Here is an 18425-nt window from a genome sequence, read left to right as displayed (position 1 = left end):
TATAGTGTACTGTCTGTCCATTATTAAGATTGGTAAATATATATTTTTTAAATTCTTATTTAATTGTATACACATTTAAATAACAATAGTTGAATGTATGAATCTCAGTGTTCACTTCATATGGAGGTACCTCTAAAATATACATGCAGCACTATCAGTCTGGAGGGCACTGATTTGTCCAATGCTCTTCAATTAAATAATGGCATCTTATCGGAATAAATTGTCAGAAAGGTGACTTTCCGGGAGAGAAAGTGAAGACAAAAGGTACATACGAAGCACTCTTTGAAGTACGTGATTGGTCGACTTGTTTCCATAGCAGCAAGCAGCATCGCAGACCGAGCCTCTCTCTCCTCTCCACCAAGGTCGGCAACAGCGGGATCTGTAACTGCCACTCATCCACATACCCTGGAGGGGAGCGTTTCCATCTCAACAAAAATAGTGCACCCTGACCCTTCCTGTACTGTGAACAGTGCTGCCGGGGAGATGAGGGACTCAGGGCCACAGGGTTCATTCTAACCAACAGCTGCGTGTGCACGATCGATCCTCCTTAGTCAAAATCTGTTATGACGAATCTCTCCCCTACAGTAACTCCATCTTGCTGAGAGGATAATGTCATTATCCGAATGTGTTGTAAAGTCTGAAGCTGAATTTATAATGCTGTTTACCAAGAGGTTATTAGGAATCGTTATAATAACTCCCCAAGTAAATGTTGAAATTATGCATCTCCCCATAGCTGACAGGCTACTCATCCATAACATGTTGCTTCTTTCTGTGGGGACATTGAAAAAGAGCTGTTGATGAAAGTCATTTGTCAATACAATAACACAGTATTACGCAATAGTATTACGCAATTATGAAATAGGGATGTATGGAAACAAAGATTATGGATATACTGACAAGATACATCTATCTGCCCTAACAATGGGAGTTGTTGTACACAAAGCGGCACGGCGGGCTGTCTAACTCCCGCCTAACCTTTCTTTGGATCGGTGGATACAGTATTGTGATCATTTTTTGAATAATCGACGAGGATTGTTGACTTTAACCGCCTGCATTCAATGGAAAGAGATACTATGCTACTAGCCTCATACTATGAATATGCATAGCCATCTCAAGACAACTCTCCCAGATGTCTCTTGTGATGTCACGTGTTCTACTTATATCGGTATTCGTAACAACTTAAGCATTACGAAACTTCTATTAGATCAAATAAACCTCATGTAGCAAATTTTTCGGTTGACCAAATTCGACACTCTCATTGAACTCCATACAAAAACTCCTTGCTTGGTGGGCAAAACAACGAAAAACGCCACCAGCTGGAGGGCTTGTCTCTTCCTCTTCCCCACTGATGGAAATTAGATCACATGAATTATCATCCCATTGTCTGTTTAATGCATATATACAATAGTGATGCATCATTATAAACGTAGACAATAAACATTATGTCAAAAAAATTGCAGCTTTGAGCACCATGCATCTGTCAATCGTTTTTTTAGTGTTTTTTTTTTACATCTCAGTCGGCCACAAGGACGAGTCAAGGTTGTCCACAGTTGTAAATAGCAGACAGATCAGATCAAACATGCTGAGGATGAGAAATCATGACAGAACCACAATTAATTGTTCTCTATGGAATACATCAACCAATAATGTTTATTGCAATGCACATTTTGGATAACATAGTATCTTTCAAATGTAGTAAGCTTGCCATCAAAATGCTTCCTTTTGCTGGCTATAATGTCATTACATCAAAAAGATGTGGACTTTCAAGGAGGGGATTCGATTAAGCTGGCTTGTAAGCGTAGTTTTCAGCGGGTGAACAGTGATTTCATTCGGTGTGGAACCTGGCTGCCCCCGGGGCAAGAGCTGGGTATCCTGTACTGGCCGACGGCGAAGTCGGCTCAAAACAAAAGTGACCTAGGTTAAGCACGTGGAGTAATAAGTAGGATTCTGTGTGTTCATATGCAAAAGTTATTGCTTTTGATGAAAACGATTCATCTGTCTTCCCAATGAAAACTATTTATAAAATTCGAACATATATTTTATCGAAAAAAATATGTATGTTTGTGAACGATTCGGCCTTTTTGACAACATGATCAAGCGGCGCAGATTACTTTTCGATTTGAGTAGGGCGCGCCACCCTCATCGGTTTCGCCGGTTCACGTGACGGTCCAATGTCCGGTGCAACCCGGGACAGTTTAATAGAGCCCTTCGCTGTCAAACTGAAGTTCCGCCTATCCCAAATTGATTGGTTGCAGAAGCGATTATTCCAATCCCATTGGATGTCATCCTGCCAGTTTCCTGACGACAGCAGCATTTCAGGAAGAACATCCAGACTGGTGAGAAGCGTGTTATCCGGTGAACTCTTTTATCTTTATTTTACCGTTCTCAAAGTCATATTTGCATGGTCGAGTTTGTGAACCTAAATTTGCTGCAACTCTTTCAGGTCAGGGGTTTTTGTATGCGACCTTTATAATTAGCTATAGAGAAAAAATAAGCAAAACGTCGATGCTGGTTTCTCAGTTGGCTAGCTACAGAGTTAACGTTACACGTTTCGAGTTGCTAGCTACAGATTCAGTAAAGAGCAAGATATCTTCACGGTCACACAGTGTCAAGCATTAACGTTAGCTATAATTTATCACATTATGCCTGTTGTAGGTCTGTAGGTCCCGCACTCTGATTCACTTATCCAAACTCAAGTAGCTAAACTAGTAAGTTGACACTTGCCTTTGAATGTGTCTTAGCCAGCCAGCAGATGACTGTTATAGTATGAATGAATGACATTATGGAGCAGAACCACCGCATAATAATTCCAGTGTCTTTGGCAGGACACATCTATAAAACATAATGCCCAATATCGATTTCATAATACGATGTCATTTGGTAATTTATCCACTGGGTGGCGATCAAGATCATGTTTTTAATCCTCAAAGTACCATGTATTTTCTCTCTACCATTGATCATTCCTTGACAATAGCAGTTGTGCTTTCACATAGTATCTTGAAGCTCTAAAATGAAACCCTTGATATATACATTGCTGAGTAAACCCTATATTCATGGTGATTAGAACCTGGATGCATTAGCATGTTAATTATGAGAGATTAGCAGATAATCCCCAGATCTCTGTTCTATCACTAATTACTCTGTTTCCCCTCTGAGTTTAATTGCTGTTACAGTACCACCCTTTATATTCCCACAGCAGCACAGTTTGAGAGATGGCGGCTCCCAGAAAGATAGCGTTGTTTCGCCTGCCTCCCCTGCCCACCATTGGGGAGGTAATCAAGCTGTACAACCTGAGAGCATTGAAACAGCTGTCCCAGAACTTTCTGCTGGACATGAGGCTCACAGGTGAGTCAGCCTTCTCCTCTAGCTGCAATGCACCAACACCTGGTACACTGTGAGGACACAATGGTGTTTTTTTCTCCGCCCTGTTCACAACACATTCAGTGTACCGGACTGCAGTGCCCGCGTAGGCTTGTCTACAAGCAACAGATACTACTGATGTGATTCTATCAGTGATGCAGTGCTGCAGATCTGTTCTGGTGCCCTTGAACAAGGTTTCTGTTTTAGATGTAAGTACAAAAGAAGCTTAGCCAACTTTGCCAAGGAGCGATAGGAGCCAGGCATATGGTAAAATACAGTGCCCCGGCCAACCTTTATTTTGCTTGCAAGACATATGGAAGACACTGTTGTTGAAAGGCATGTAAGATCGACTTGATACATTGTTCACCTTAATATACCCAACCCATTCCAATGTTTGTAAGTAATGCACCCTGGTCACTGTGTTTTCTGAACTGTGTGTGTAGATCCCGTGTGGTCCCGTGTGGCTCAGTTGGTAGAGCATGGCGCTTGCAACGCCAGGGTTGTGGGTTCGTTTCCCACGGGGGACCAGTACAACAAAACAAAAAAAGTATGAATGTATGTACTTGTAAGTCGCTCTGGATAAGAGCGTCTGCTAAATGACTCAAATGTAGATAAGATTGTACGCCAGGAAGGCAGTCTGAGGGACGCCCATGTGTGTGAGGTGGGTCCAGGACCTGGAGGGCTGACCCGCTCCATCCTCAATGCTGGGGCTGCAGACCTGCTGGTGGTGAAGAAGGACAACCACTTCATACCCGGACTAAACGTAGCTACAGGAGACCATGCAGGAAGAGTTTGTCTTTAAAATAATTGCCCAGATTGGAAACAGTAAATACTCAAGTGCCTGTAATATGCAAATTCCATGTCCACAGCTTTTGTCTGAAGCGGCACCAGGGAAGCTCAGGGTTGTCCATGGTGATATACTCACGTACAGAATGGACCGAGGATTCCCAAAAGTCATAACCAAGGTAAGGGAACTCCCCCCTCAATTGTACAAAATAACATGGCAACTTATTGGCACCGAGCGGACCATATACACAATGGGATTGTGTGGGATTTCACATTACATCCGGCGCTGTTTCGTCCAAAGTTGATGGCAAATGCCATATTGTAAATGAGCTGTGTAACACCCCAAAAATCCTATAGTGGGCGAGTGTTTTCTATCTAAATTTTTCATAGGCCTTTTGTAACGCAAGTCAAGACCCAAGAGTAAAATTTTGAGATTTTGAAAGTTTTGGCAAAAACTTATAACCCCCTTAAAAAAGTGCTTTCTGGACCTTTTTTCGAAATTCTTTCGAGTTTTATGTCAATTACACATGTGTAAGAACTGTATGAAAATACTTTTGTCAAATTTTATTAACATAATTTTTTGGACATTTTTATTTGGACTTAAGGAATTTGTTTTGTGCATTTGGAATGTGATTTCATAGGAAGTCAAAAGTCATAAGTCAAAAATGTCAAAAATTTGGAAAAAACATATCACCCCCTTTAAAAAAGTGCTTTCTGGACCGTTTTGCGAAATTCTTTCGAGTTTTATGTCAATTACACATGTGTAAGAACTGTATGAAAGTACTTTAGTCACATTTTATTATCATAATTTTTTATAAATGTTTACTTGTACTTAAGGAATATGTTTTGTGCATTTGGAATGTGATTTCATAGGAAGTAAAAAATGTCAAAAATTTGGAAAAAACGTATCACCCCCTTCATAGTCGAAAATAACTTTTTTTTTTAAAGGCCAAAATGAAGCATTTAAAACTGTATTGAAAATCGTGTGTGGTAACCCAAAACATGAAACAGAATATTTTTTGACTTTTTTTGAAAACCTCCATAAATCACTCAGGCCAGCACCCATTGATTTTTGCCCGTAGTATAGTGCTCCCAGAGCGGGTATGGAAGTCTGGATCCCCCCTAAAAGCATTTAAGGCTCTGTGTGTCTTTAAGCACCATACTTTTTCATTCCATCCTTGCTGTGTGTGTCTGTGTGTGTGTGTGTGAGCTTTTCTTTGACATCTGATTAGAGAAATGACTGATTTACACTTCATGAGGGTTGCCTAATCACACACTTAAAGTTTTGGAAAGAGCTGACTTTTTTAACCCTTTGAAACAGCACCTATGACCCCATTTTAAGGCACTTCCGGTTGGCACAGGAAGCTATAAGTAATATCCTGATCGGGGTATGCTTTTACAGAATCCTGAGTTTTAAGTCTATACGTTAAGAACTGACTGATTTACACAGGGTTGAATGCACTATATATCACAAACTGCTGGTTGGGTAAAACACTTTTAGGGTGATTTTATCACTTCCGGTTGCTCCAGGAAGCTTAGAATCAACACAGGTAGACCTCATAGTGGCTTGATGGATTGTCATTGAAGACAGGTTCATAAGACATTCATAACCCACATAGGGTTTATTTAAAGAATGCACGTTACATTTGCATATGATTCAACAGTGAAAAACATCACATCATATTGCAAACATAACACACTGTTGAATCATATTGCAAACACACACTGTTATATTTGCAATATGATGTGTTGAATCATATTGCAAACATAACACACAGTGTTACATTTGCAATATGATGTGTTGAATCATATTGCAAACATAACACACAGTGTTACATTTGCAATATGATGTGTTGAATCATATTGCAAACATAACACACAGTGTTACATTTGTAATATGATGTGTTGAATCATATTGCAAACATAACACACAGTGTTACATTTGTAATATGATGTGTTGAATCATATTGCAAACATAACACACAGTGTTACATTTGCAATATGATGTGTTGAATCATATTGCAAATGTAACGTGCATTCTTTAAATACTTTAGAAATACAAAATTGAACGTCCTGATGACCTCAGGATGGCCGGGCAGTGTTAGTGGTTCCTCTCCATCGCTCGTTGCGTGGACATTTCATCATGTCGATTTTGGTGATGGTACCCCCCCGTTGAAACATATTGCAAATGCACAAAAGTCAACTAGCAAGTCAGTGTCCATCAGTCAATTGGATATTGTCAGACACCAAACTTATACCATCTGACACTAAACTCACTTTTTCCAACTCCTTTAGAAGCCAACTATAACATATTTCAGAGCAGGCCCAAAATTCACAGCGCCTTCCATTTAAACCATAATAAAACAAATAATACGTAGTTATGTTCTAGCTGCGGGTCCAGTTCTCACATTATGTTTAGCCCTATGTGAGGCGACCTCGAATCCCAAGTTTCGGCTCGATAGGTCATTCGGTGCCCGAGCAATACCTTAATTGGTGCTGAAAATCCACTTTTTTCATTGCCTTGCTACGGGGTCCTTGAATGAGCAATCAAACAGGCTCGTTGGGGTCTGACTCTATGGGCCGAGCCGGTTTCAATGCACCTAGTCTTGAGACTCTGGGACTTTTCTAAATGTTGTCAGTTTCGTTGAGCTGAAAATGAATTGAAAACATAGCAAATACACGAGGCTGTTTATCGGTCTGAGAACCTTCTAGAGCCACATAACTCACCGTGCACAATCAACCTGAGGTCTAGAACAGGTTTCCAAAGTTTCAGAACTCTAGGTCTGACGGTTCTTTAAAAGTTGGAACAAAAGTAACTACCACAGGCACTGTCTGCCTCTTAGCCCCTCAGTGTGTCCCTCCATTTCTGTTTGGGTGTGTAAATTTTTCTTTGAAATCTGATGGGACTAATGACTGATTTACAGTTCAGGAGGGTTGCCTAATCACAAATATGAAGTTTTGGAAAGATTTGACTTTTTTAACCCTTCAAAACAGCCCATTTGACACCAATTATGGCACTTCCGGTTGGCACAGGAAGCTGTAAGTAAACACATATACTCACTGGAGTATGCTGTTACAGAATCCTGAGTTTTAAGTCTATATGTTAAAAATTGACTGATTTACATAGGGCTGAATGCACTATTTCTCTCAAATTGCAGGGTGCCTATTGCAAACACTTTTAGGGTGATTTTAACCACTTCCGGTTGCTCCAGGAAGCTTAGAATCGACACAGGTAGACCTCATGGTGGCCTAATGGACTGTCATCAAAGACAGGTTCATAAGACATTCATAACCCACATAGGCTTCAGGTTGAATTTAGAGGAGCAGTCAATGTATTCCTATGGGGCGAAATGTCATTGTAAAATGTTTGATGTAAACGCCTTCTTTTAACTGTGAAGGGTTAATGCCACAAGGTCAAGGTTAGGCTTGCACAAATCGGGAGGACCTTAGGATTGTTCCTGAGGTGAAATTGTGCTTCTAACCTTAACGGTTCTCTCTCTGTCTCCCAAAAGCAAATGAAATTGACATTGAGGTCAAAAGGTCATTTGTGTCCGTTCTCTTGTAACGGTCGCTGCGCTCAGACCGAGCGAGCTACGGTCAAGCGGGGCATCCCGTTGAACTCGGCACGGCCTGGAGAATATGGCGATGTCATTTTAGTGGTGATTTCAGAATGCTATTTTGGTGCATTCATGGAAGGCGCTGTGAATTTTGGGCCTGCTCTGAAATATGTGATAGTTGGCTTCTAAAGGAGTTGTAAAAAGTGAGTTTGGAGTCAGATGGTATCAGTTTGGTGTCTGAAAATATCCAATTGACTGATGGACACTTGCTAGTTGACTTTTGTTGACACTTGCTAGTTGACTTGCTAGTCGACTTTTGTACATTTGCAATATGTTTCAACGCGGGGGTACCATCACCAAAATCGACATGATGAAATTTCACGCAACGAGCGTTGGAGAGGAACCACTATCACTGCCCGGCCATCCTGAGGTCATCAGGACGTTGACTTTTGTATTTCTAAAGTATTTAAAGAATGCACGTTACATTTGCAATATGATTCAACATCACATCATATTGCAAATGTAACGTACATTCTCTTAAATACTTTAGAAATGCAAAAGTCAACGGTCTGATGACCTCAGGATGGCCGGGCAGTGATAGTGGTTCCTCTCCATCGCTCGTTTCGTGAAATTTCATCATGTCGCTTTTTCCTCATGGTACCTCCCCGTTGAAACATATTGCAAATGTACAAAAGTCAACGAGCAAGTCAGTGTCCATCAGTCAAATAGATATTTTCAGACACCAAACTGATACCATCTGACTCCAAACTCACTTTTTCCAACTCCTTTAGATGCCAACTATCACATATTTCAGAGCAGGCCCAAAATTCACAGCGCCTTCTATTTAAACCATAATAAAACAAATAATACGTAGTTATGTTCTAGCTGCGGGTCCAGTTCACACATTATCTTTAGCCCTATGTGAGGCGACCTCGAATCCCAAGTTTCGGCTCAATAGGTCATTCGGTGCCCGAGCAAAACCCTAATTGGTGCTGAAATTCCACTTTTTTCATTGCCTTGCTACGGGGTCCTTGAATGAGCAATCAAACAGGCTCGTTGGGGTCTGTCTCTATGGGCCGAGCCGGTTTCAACGCACCTAGTCTTGAGACTCTGGGACTTTTCTAAATGTCGTCCGTTTCGTTGAGGTCAAAATGAATTGAAAACATGGCAAATACACAAGGCTTTTTATCGATCCGAGAACCTTCTAGAGTCATATAATTCACCGTGCACAATCGACCTGAGGTCTAGAACAGGTTTGTAAATTTTCAGAACTCTAGGTCTGACGGTTCTTTAAAAGTTGGAACAAAAGTAACTACTGCAGGCACTGTCTGCCTCTTAGCCCCTCAGTGTGTCCCTCCATCATTTCTGTGTCGGTGTGTATTTTTTTTTGTTGAAATCTGATGGGATGAAGGACTGATTTACAGTTCATGAGGGTTGTCTATTCACATATATGAAGTTTTGGAAAGATTTGACATTTTTAACCCTTCGAAACAGCCCATTTGACACCAGTTATGGCACTTCCGGTTGTCACAGGAAGCTATAAATAAACACTGGAGTAGGCTGTTACAGAATCCTGAGTTTTAAGTCTGTATGTTAAAAATTGACTGATTTACATAGGGCTGAATGCACTATTTCTCTCAAACTGCAGGTTGGCTATGGCAAACACTTTTAGGGTGATTTAACCACTTCCGGTTGCTCCAGGAAGCTTAGAATCGACACAGGTAGACCTCATGGTGGCCTGATGGCCTGACATCAAAGACAGGTTCATAAGACATTCATAACCCACATAGGCTTTAGGTTGAATTTAGAGGTGCAGTCAATGTATTCCAATGGGGAGACATTTCATTGTAAACTATTTGATGTAAACACCTTCTTTTAACTGTTAAGGGTTAATGCCACAAGGTCAAGGTTAGGCTTGCACAGATCGGGAGGACCTTAGGATTGTTCCTGAGGTGAAATTGTGCTTCTAACCTTAACGGTTCTCTCTCTGTCTCCCAAAAGCAAATAAAATTGACATTGAGGTCAAAGGGTCATTCGTGTCCGTCTTCTTGTAACGGTCGCTGCGCTCAGACCGAGCGAGCTACGGTCAAGCGGGGCATCTCGTTGAACTCGGCACGGCCTGGAGATAATAGTAATGCCATTGCAGGCTTTGTGTGTCTTTAAGCACCGTACTTTTTCACTCCATCATAGCTTTTTGTGTGTGTGTGTGTGTGTTTGTGTGAGAGAGCTTTTCTTTGACATCTGTTTGGAGAAATGACTGATTACAGTTCATGAGGGTTGTCTAATCACACAAGTGAAGTTTTGAAAAGATCTGACCTTATTACCCTTCAAACCTGACCCTATGGCACCATTTTAAGGTACTTCCAGTTGACATAGGAAGCTGAAAGTGAACACATACCCTCCTTGGGGTAGGCTCTTATATAATATTGAGTTTTAAGTCTTTATGTTAAGAACTGACTTATTTAAAGAGGGTTAAATGAGTGTGTGTTATTTCATAAAATCATATAAAATCACAGGATTCTCGCAGAGCATCGAGACCCACTTTAAAAATGTACGTCTGAACACACTGCAACTGGATCTGTGATTTTTTGGAGAAAAAAAATTCCTCTTTGTGAACATCACCAAACGGTCAATGTACATTTTCTCTTAAATTACGATAGATAAATGGCTGGTTCTTTTTTTCCTGACACCGTATGCTTATGTACTTTGACATGAAGCGGTCAAATTAGCACCCTACTTGCGTTTTAACCCTTTAATCCCAGAAAAATGGCCATAACTCAAAAAGCGCCGAGGTCTCGACGCCATCTCGTTCGGGGCCAACTGCCCATTACTCCAAACCTACGCTCGCCGAGTTTCGTCTTCGAAATATTTTCAGTTTAGGAGAAAAGGCCGCGCTCGTTTGCCACGTGCTCGTGCGCTTGCAATACGATTTATTTTCCCTCTTGTGGGAATTTTCGAGAATGCAGAAAAAAGTCAAAAATTTGTCATTTTTATAAAACGGAAACCGAAAGTCCGAGACGTTTTTTTGGGTGACTTCCTGAAAGAGCTCTCCACGGCCCGACGCCGTCCGCGATTTTCTGCGACGTCGCAAGACGTCAGGTAAGGGACCGTACATTTGCAATGGGACTTTCTTCACTAACCATACGGCTCCCGTCTCAGATGTCCCTTAAGGTATGCATGGGAGGATGGTGAGTGAGATGAAGAAGTAGACTTAGTATTGAGGTAGATTTGCCTGATTGATGGAAGTGCCTACTAGATTGCTTTAAGTCTGAAACACACATTACATTGATTTATGTTTTGTACGTTGTGTTGCAACAGTGTGATACTACTGATGAGTTCTAAACTTTAAGTATTGTTAATTATCAGGTATCCTATTGGAATATTGAGTGCCATAGTCTAGTTTCTACACCAGAAGTTAATGGTTATCTGTAGGGGGAATGTATTGTGTCAAGGAAGGGCAATCACATATGGCAGGCACTGATAAGGGTGGAGAGATCGAGGTCAGGTCACATGAAGGGAGAAGGAACAGTTTATGGCCCGCGTCACTTAATTTCCTGTCTAGCAATAACGATGTAATGTTTAGAGAGAAGGAGCACGTCACTCAAATTGGGGTTTATATACTACCACTGGTGAAATCATGTCTTTGTCTTATGCAGCTGTATGACCCAATGGGTGAATAAACTTGGTTTAAGCTTTACTAATCGTCCGTGAGTTTTACTCGGTTCATTTAGAACCTAACACTACTAAAACTGTCCCTCCAGATCCACCGGACCTGCATATCATTGGGAACCTTCCCTTCAGTGTGTCTACTCCTCTCATCATCAAGTGGCTGGAGAACATATCCAACAGAACTGGACCCTTTGTTTACGGCCGGACCAGACTGACCCTTACCTTTCAGAAGGAGGTGGCAGAGGTGTGTGTGCTGTTTGTTCAATACTGTCTATTCTCACTCGGTTGATGTTCCTGAATCAGTAACTTCTTTTCCGGTCTGATTATTCAGCCCTTTATTCACCCTTTGTTTTGTTGATCTAACTGCTCAGGGCCAAAAATGATACTGACACAACATGTTGGGTTCCCTCTTCAGAGGTTGACAGCCAGCACAGCCAGCAGGCAGAGGAGTCGTCTGTCCATCATGGCCCAGTACCTCTGTGCTGTCAAGAGCTGCTTCACCATCCCAGGACGGGCCTTCATCCCCAAACCTGAGGTAGGACCCCACGCTCTGCTCACACACACACACACACACACACACAGACACAGAGCATCTTGGCTGTGTATCCAAGTTGATGACAATGCTCCGTTTGTGGAGCACACACACTTGGAAATGGGCTCACAATCAGCCACACATCATCCCACACCAGGGGGTAGGACCCCCTATTTACTCTCTGTTCTCCTCCTCTTCCATTGCCCCCATTTCTGCTGCTGTCACTAGACACGTACAGTTCAAGGGTTCATTACGGCTGCGTTAAATCAATGTTGTCTCAGAAGTGTCTTCAGAATTGTGACACGTTGTTGGGTTATGATGCCTGGTGGATATATATCACACATCAGTATTGAGAACTCGGCCCCTTTTTACTGTCTTTTCTCTGTGTCGCTGGTGGGTTCCAGGGGAATGCTTATTATATAAGATTATAGGCCTAGGCTACTGACTACAGAGAATGATGTTTCTCTGTTCTTGGGGATGGGCTTTAGGTTGCTGTCTGATGGACTAGGGTCCCCTGAAGAAGAAGTCCCTCTCTAGGAGCCCTCTGTTAGTAAATATTTCATCTGTATGGAATGGATGGAGTAAGTGAAGTGAATGAAACTAGGGCTGATTGTTCATTCTCTTAGAAGAAATAGCTCCAATGATTATTTAATCACATAGAGGCAGCTTTTACACCGTGTGTGAGTACACGTGACGTTTGTGCGCAGGCGTCTGTGTAAGTGTGTGAGTAGTGTGTTTATGCTGCAGTTGTTAATTTGTCCTCATGCATGTTCATCGCACAAACAGTTATAAGTTGTATTAGTCTTATGTACGGGATACACATGGTATACATCGTCCTACCAAATTCTTACTTGCAGGTTCCTTCTCAATGCAAAAACATTAAGAAATAATAAAAGATAAGAATAGGAACATAAAGTAAATGGCTCAGTAGAATAGAATACACATTTTAGCATAAGTACACTTGAGAAAAAAAGGTGCTATCTAGAACCTAAAAGGGTCCCCATAGGAGAACCTTTTGAAGTACACGTTTTGGTTCCAGCCAAGGAACCCTTTTGGTTCCAGCCAAGGAGCCATTTTGGAATAGTTTTTCTAAGAGTGTATAATACAGGGTGGCACAATTTATAGTCCAATATTTCCACGTGTTTAAATTGTGCATGTTTTAGCTATCATTATAAGAGTCTGGTAGCAGCAGCTGTGATGTGTGTGTGCGTGAGTGCATGTGTGCTAAGGTGCGGAGAATCAAATCAAACGTTATTTGTCACGTGCCGAAAACAACAGGTGTAGACCTTACAGTGAAATGCTCACTTACAAGCCCTTAACCAACAATGCAGTTCAAGAAGAGTTAAGAAGATATTTCCCAGATAATATAAAAAGTAACACAATAAAATAACAATAACGAGGCCATATACAAGGGGTACTGAGTCAGTGTGAGGGGGTACAGGTTGGTTGAGGTAATTTGTACATGTAGGTAGCGGTGAAGTGACTATGCATAGAATCAGCAGGTGGTCATTCCAGTTCAATTGTTAAGCAGTCTGATGGCTTGTAGATAGAAACTGTTTCTGAGCCTGTTGGTATCAAACCTCATGATCTGATACCGTCTGCCTGACGGTAAAGGAGAGAACAGTTTGTGGCTGGGGTGTGTGGGGTCCTTGATGATGCTGCAGGCCTTTTTTAGGCACTGTTTTGAGTAGATGTTCTGGATGGGTGGGAGCACGGTCCCAGTGATGTACTGGGCTTCACCACCTGCTGGAGGGCCTTGCGGTCGTGGACGGAGCAATTCCAGTACCAGGCCATCATGCAACCGTTTAGGACGCTCTCGATGGTGCAGCGTTATTATTTGTAGATGATTGCACAGGGTCGCATGCCAAATTTCTTCAGCCGCCTTAGGAAGTAGAGACGCTGTTGCGCCCTCTTGATAAGAGTAGTGGTGGTGTTGGTCCACGATAAGTCCTCTGTGATGTGGATGCCGAGGAACTTAAAACTCGTGACTCTCTCTACTGCAGTTCCATTGATGTGGATCAGGGAATGTTCCCCCCTCTGCTAACTGAAGTCAACAATCAACTCCTTTGTTTTGCTGACGTTGAGGTTGTCATGACACCACAATGCCAGTACCTCCTCCCTATAGGCTGACTCGTCGTTGTTGGTTATCAGGCCTACAACCGTGGCGTCGTCAGCAAACTTGATGATGGAGTTGGTGTCTAGGGAGACTGGATGTCTAAGACAAATAATGGGTATTTCATGAGCTGGTCTCCTGCTGATGACATAAGACTGAACAGCACATTGTTGTTCATTCTGCGATTTTATGCCCAATAATATATATACTTTCACATGTTCATGTAAATAAACTCAGCAAAAAAATAAACGTCCTCTCACTGTCAACTGCGTTTATTTTCAGCAAACTTAACATGTGTAAATATTTGTATGAACATAACAAGATTCAACAACTGAGACATAAACTGAACAAGTTCCACAGACATGTGACTAACAGAAATGGAATAATGTGTCCATGAACAAAGGGGGGGTCAGAATCAAAAGTAAGAGTCAGTATCTGGTGTGGCCACCAGCTGCATTAAGTACTGCAGTGCATCTCCTCCTCATGGACTGCACCAGATTTGCCAGTTCTTGCTGTGAGATGTTACCCCACTCTTCCAAGGCACCTGCAAGTTCCTGGACATTTCTGGGAGGATTGGCCCAAGCCCTCACCCTCCGATCCAACAGGTCCCAGACGTGCTCAATGGGATTGAGATCCGGGCTCTTTGCTGGCCATGGCAGAACACTGACATTCCTGTCTTGCAGGAAATCACACACAGAACGAGCAGTATGGCTGGAGGGTCATGTCAGGATGAGCCTGCAGGAAAGGTTCCACATGAGGGAGGAGGATGTCTTCCCTTTAATGCACAGCGTTGAGATTGCCTGCAATGACAACAAGCTCAGTCCGATGATGCTGTGACACACTGCCCCAGACCATGATGGACCCTCCACCTCCAAATTAACCCCGCTCCAGAGTACAGGCCTCGGTGTAACGCTCATTCCTTTGACGATAAACGCGAATCCGACCATCACCCCTGGTGAGACAAAACTGCGACTCGTCAGTGAAGAGCTCTTTTTGCCAGTCCTGTCTGTTCCAGCGACGGTGGGTTTGTGCCCGTAGGCGACGTTGTTGTGAGGACCTGCCTTACAGGGACAGTCTGAGCACTGATGGTGGGATTGTGCATTCCTGGTGTAACTCGGGCAGTTGTTGTTGCCATCCTGTCCTGCAGGTGTGATGTTCGGATGTACCGATCCTGTGCAGGTGTTGTCACACGTGGTCTGCCACTGTGAGGACGATCAGCTGTCCGTCCTGTCTCCCTGTAGCGCTTTCTTAGGCGTCTCGCAGTTCGGACATTGCAATTTATTGCCCTGGCCACATCTGCAGTCCTCATTCCTCCTTGCAGCATGCCTAAGGTACGTTCACACAGATGAGCAGGGACCCTGGGCATCTTTCTTTTGGTGTTTTTCAGAGTCACTAGAAAGGCCTCTTTAGTGTCCTAAGTTTTCATAACTGTGACCTTAATTGCCTACCGTCTGTAAGCTGTTAGTGTCTTAACGACCGTTCCACAGGTGCATGTTCATTCTTTGTTTATGGTTCATTGAAGCATGGGAAACGTGTCAACCCTTTACAATGAAGATCTGTTACATTATTTGGATTTTACAAATGATCTTTGAAAGACAGGGTCCTGAATAAGGGACGTTTCTTTTTTTGCTGAGTTTATAATAATTCATAACGCACTGACTAATGGAAGACGGGTATTAAAGGAATTCCTGTTTGGATGAACAGTGAAATAGAACATCAATCAATAATAATGAAACAAAATAATAATAATAATTAGGTGTGTGCTTATATTTGTCCTGTTTCACAAATGTACAAGTGTGTATTAATATGCATGTGTGAACTGGAAATGTGTTTTTTGCATATACCACTGTCCCTGAGACACCCTCATATTGTGGGGTCACAGCCAGGGTCTGAAGCAATTAGGGTTAAAGTGCTTTGCTCATGGGCACATTGACAGATTTTTCACGTTGTCTACTCGGGGATTCGAACTAGCGACATTTCGGTTACTGGCCCAAAGCTCTAACTGCTAGGCTACCTACCGCCCTTACAATACTGTATATACTTATGTTTTGTGTAAATATAGGTCCTTAAGTTCTACCAAAAGGTAGAGGGTGTTTCTAGATTAGTCTCATTTTCATGTCCCCTGAGGCCTGTTTATAGCTGGATTTGTGCAAAATCTTTGTTCATAGCCACTTACCCAGAGAGTGTTTTTATCAATACCTTGGAGTGCACGCGTGGGCAGTACGAGAGTACATCAATGGGTGTTATTCGGCCAAGACATCTACTACTGGCCATAACCATTGCTAAGAAGCAATGCACATTAAGTAGGGTGGATGATGGAGAGCTGTATTCCTGAAGGCTGTGCCTCTCTGTGAGTCTTTCTGTTTGTCCACACCGTCTGCTGAGTCCTGGTGGAGCAGCGTGAGTTCTTAGACCAAGGAGAACATGCACATAGCCAAGCTAGACAAATCCAACAAATCCGCTCTACATTCTAATTGTTGGTATTATCTTGCTCTCTCTCTGTAGCTTTGGATTGCTAATTGTGTGTTTTTATGAATAGGGATTTGCTCAAATTGAAGTTTCACTTTTATCTGTTGTTTTTCTTTATTTATTCCTGGCATGTATCGGTCACATCTGAACTGTGGTAACCCGGTTTTGGTGTGTGTGATGTGTATCTTAAAATGTGTAGGAACAGGTTAATACAGACGAAGGGACGTTGCTGCTGCATAGCTGTAATAATGTTGTTCAGCAGTTCTGAGAAAATGTGTCACAAAGAACTCGACGGATACACACTGTGTAACACACTGCTATGCTATCTCCCATTTTAATAGTACATCAAACCAGAAGCAGGGGCTATGTTACAGATATAACAATTAGCAGTGTAACCTCCTCACCTTATTTGTGAAAATGCATTTAATAGTTGTACTCTAACCAACAAACAGAGAACATCATTGAACCTTATACAATCCAATGGTGAGAAAATGGCAATTAAATGAAAAAAACATGACTGGATTTAGTGACTAATACATTTTAACCTGAGGGAAAGAGTGGCACATTGTAGCTGACTGGTGATTAGAAGAAAAAGTTGAATCCATTTTACATTTGCAGCTGCTGGTCCATATTGACATGTCGTGACTTAGGCTTTATCCTTTGTGTTGTTTAATCTGTTGCCATGCATGTTCTCACCCCTGGAAGGAATGCACTGACTACCTCTGTCACATTGACTGAGTCTGATTGTCCTTGAAGGCTTTCGTCCAGCGTGATTGGCTGACTCCTCGTTTGCCCTCCGGTCCATTGGGCCCTAGGTCTGCCTGTCACGGATCACATTCACACCCCTCTCATTCTCCTCCGTGTTAATATACATATTCAAGAAGAAAATACAAAATGGCTGCTTGTGGCGAATACAGGTCACTTGTAAATTGCAAATTCAATTTTTATGTTCCCGAAAAAACAAAAAAGGTCTTATTGGCTTAGTAGAAATGACAAAGTACATAAATGGCTGTGTCTCTCTGACGTAATATTCTGACGGAGGGTCAAGGGGTTTGTGACCTCGGCCACAGAGATTTGAGACCATTTGACATCCCTTCAACATTATCGCCAACCCTGTGTTTTTTAGCCAACCCTGTGTTTTTTAGCCAACCCTGTGTTTTTTAGCCAACCCTGTGTTTTTTAGCCAACCCTGTGTTTTTTAGCCAACCCTGTGTTTTTTAGCCAACCCTGTGTTTCTCACTGCCTTTCCTAAAATGGAGGTTATTCAGATAAAGTGAGGAAAGCATGTTAGTGAGACTTGCCCATCCAATTCGCCCCGGCCTCCTCTCCTCTAGCCTGCACAGTTCTTTCCTGGCAGAATGTGATTAAAATCTGCCTGTCTCTGTCATTAACGGGTCTATAAGTCGCTCAATAGCTGCTCCATCACGTCCTAGAGGGCTGCTTCTCCACAGTAGACCCACGGGCCTCCAAGCTCCACAGACAGACTGAAAGAGAGCGCTTGAAAGAGGGAGGGAGACAGGGAGAGCTTGAAAAAGAGAGGGAGAGAATGGGAGGTGGCGAGTTAGTGGGAGTGATTGAGCTGAGAAGAGAGGTGGAGAGATTGGAAGACAGTGGGAGAGAGCAGTAGGAGATAAGAGTGGGAATGCTGCAGCTTGCAGTCAGTGTGTACTCCACATGCAGTAGGAGAGGAGAACGCCCGGAGACAGATTCATGACGTTGATGGATCTGAAGGGAGAGTGAAGCGTACCTCCAGCAGATGGTTGTCTGGGGCCGTCACCAGCCATCCTGAGTAATGGCTGCATCAGCGATCGGCTACCCACCCTGCTTCCATAGCTCCGGTCTCTGAGGGGGAGGGCCGTACAGATGTTTTCCTTGTACACAGCCCCTACTGAGTTACTTAAAAAAAAAAAAAGTTTAATATTGTTAGTTACTTTGCGAA

General features: G+C 42.5%; 1 protein-coding gene across 1 annotated transcript in view; it reads left to right on the top strand.

Moving 5' to 3' along the window:
* Positions 1-2319: 2319 nt before the first annotated feature.
* The window catches only part of LOC120060293 (dimethyladenosine transferase 1, mitochondrial-like), a 40833-nt gene continuing 24727 nt past the window's right edge, over positions 2320-18425 (top strand). Inside the window, exons 1-5 of the mRNA XM_039009483.1 lie at positions 2320-2336; positions 3197-3345; positions 3445-4325; positions 11465-11616; positions 11788-11907. Coding sequence (XP_038865411.1) covers positions 11836-11907 — 72 coding nt within the window. The 5' untranslated portion in view covers positions 2320-2336; positions 3197-3345; positions 3445-4325; positions 11465-11616; positions 11788-11835. The remainder of the gene's footprint in view (positions 2337-3196; positions 3346-3444; positions 4326-11464; positions 11617-11787; positions 11908-18425) is intronic.

This window comes from Salvelinus namaycush, chromosome 15, assembly GCF_016432855.1.
Source record: "Salvelinus namaycush isolate Seneca chromosome 15, SaNama_1.0, whole genome shotgun sequence".
Lineage (NCBI taxonomy): Eukaryota > Metazoa > Chordata > Actinopteri > Salmoniformes > Salmonidae > Salvelinus > Salvelinus namaycush.
This window is presented reverse-complemented; position numbering and strand designations above follow the sequence as displayed.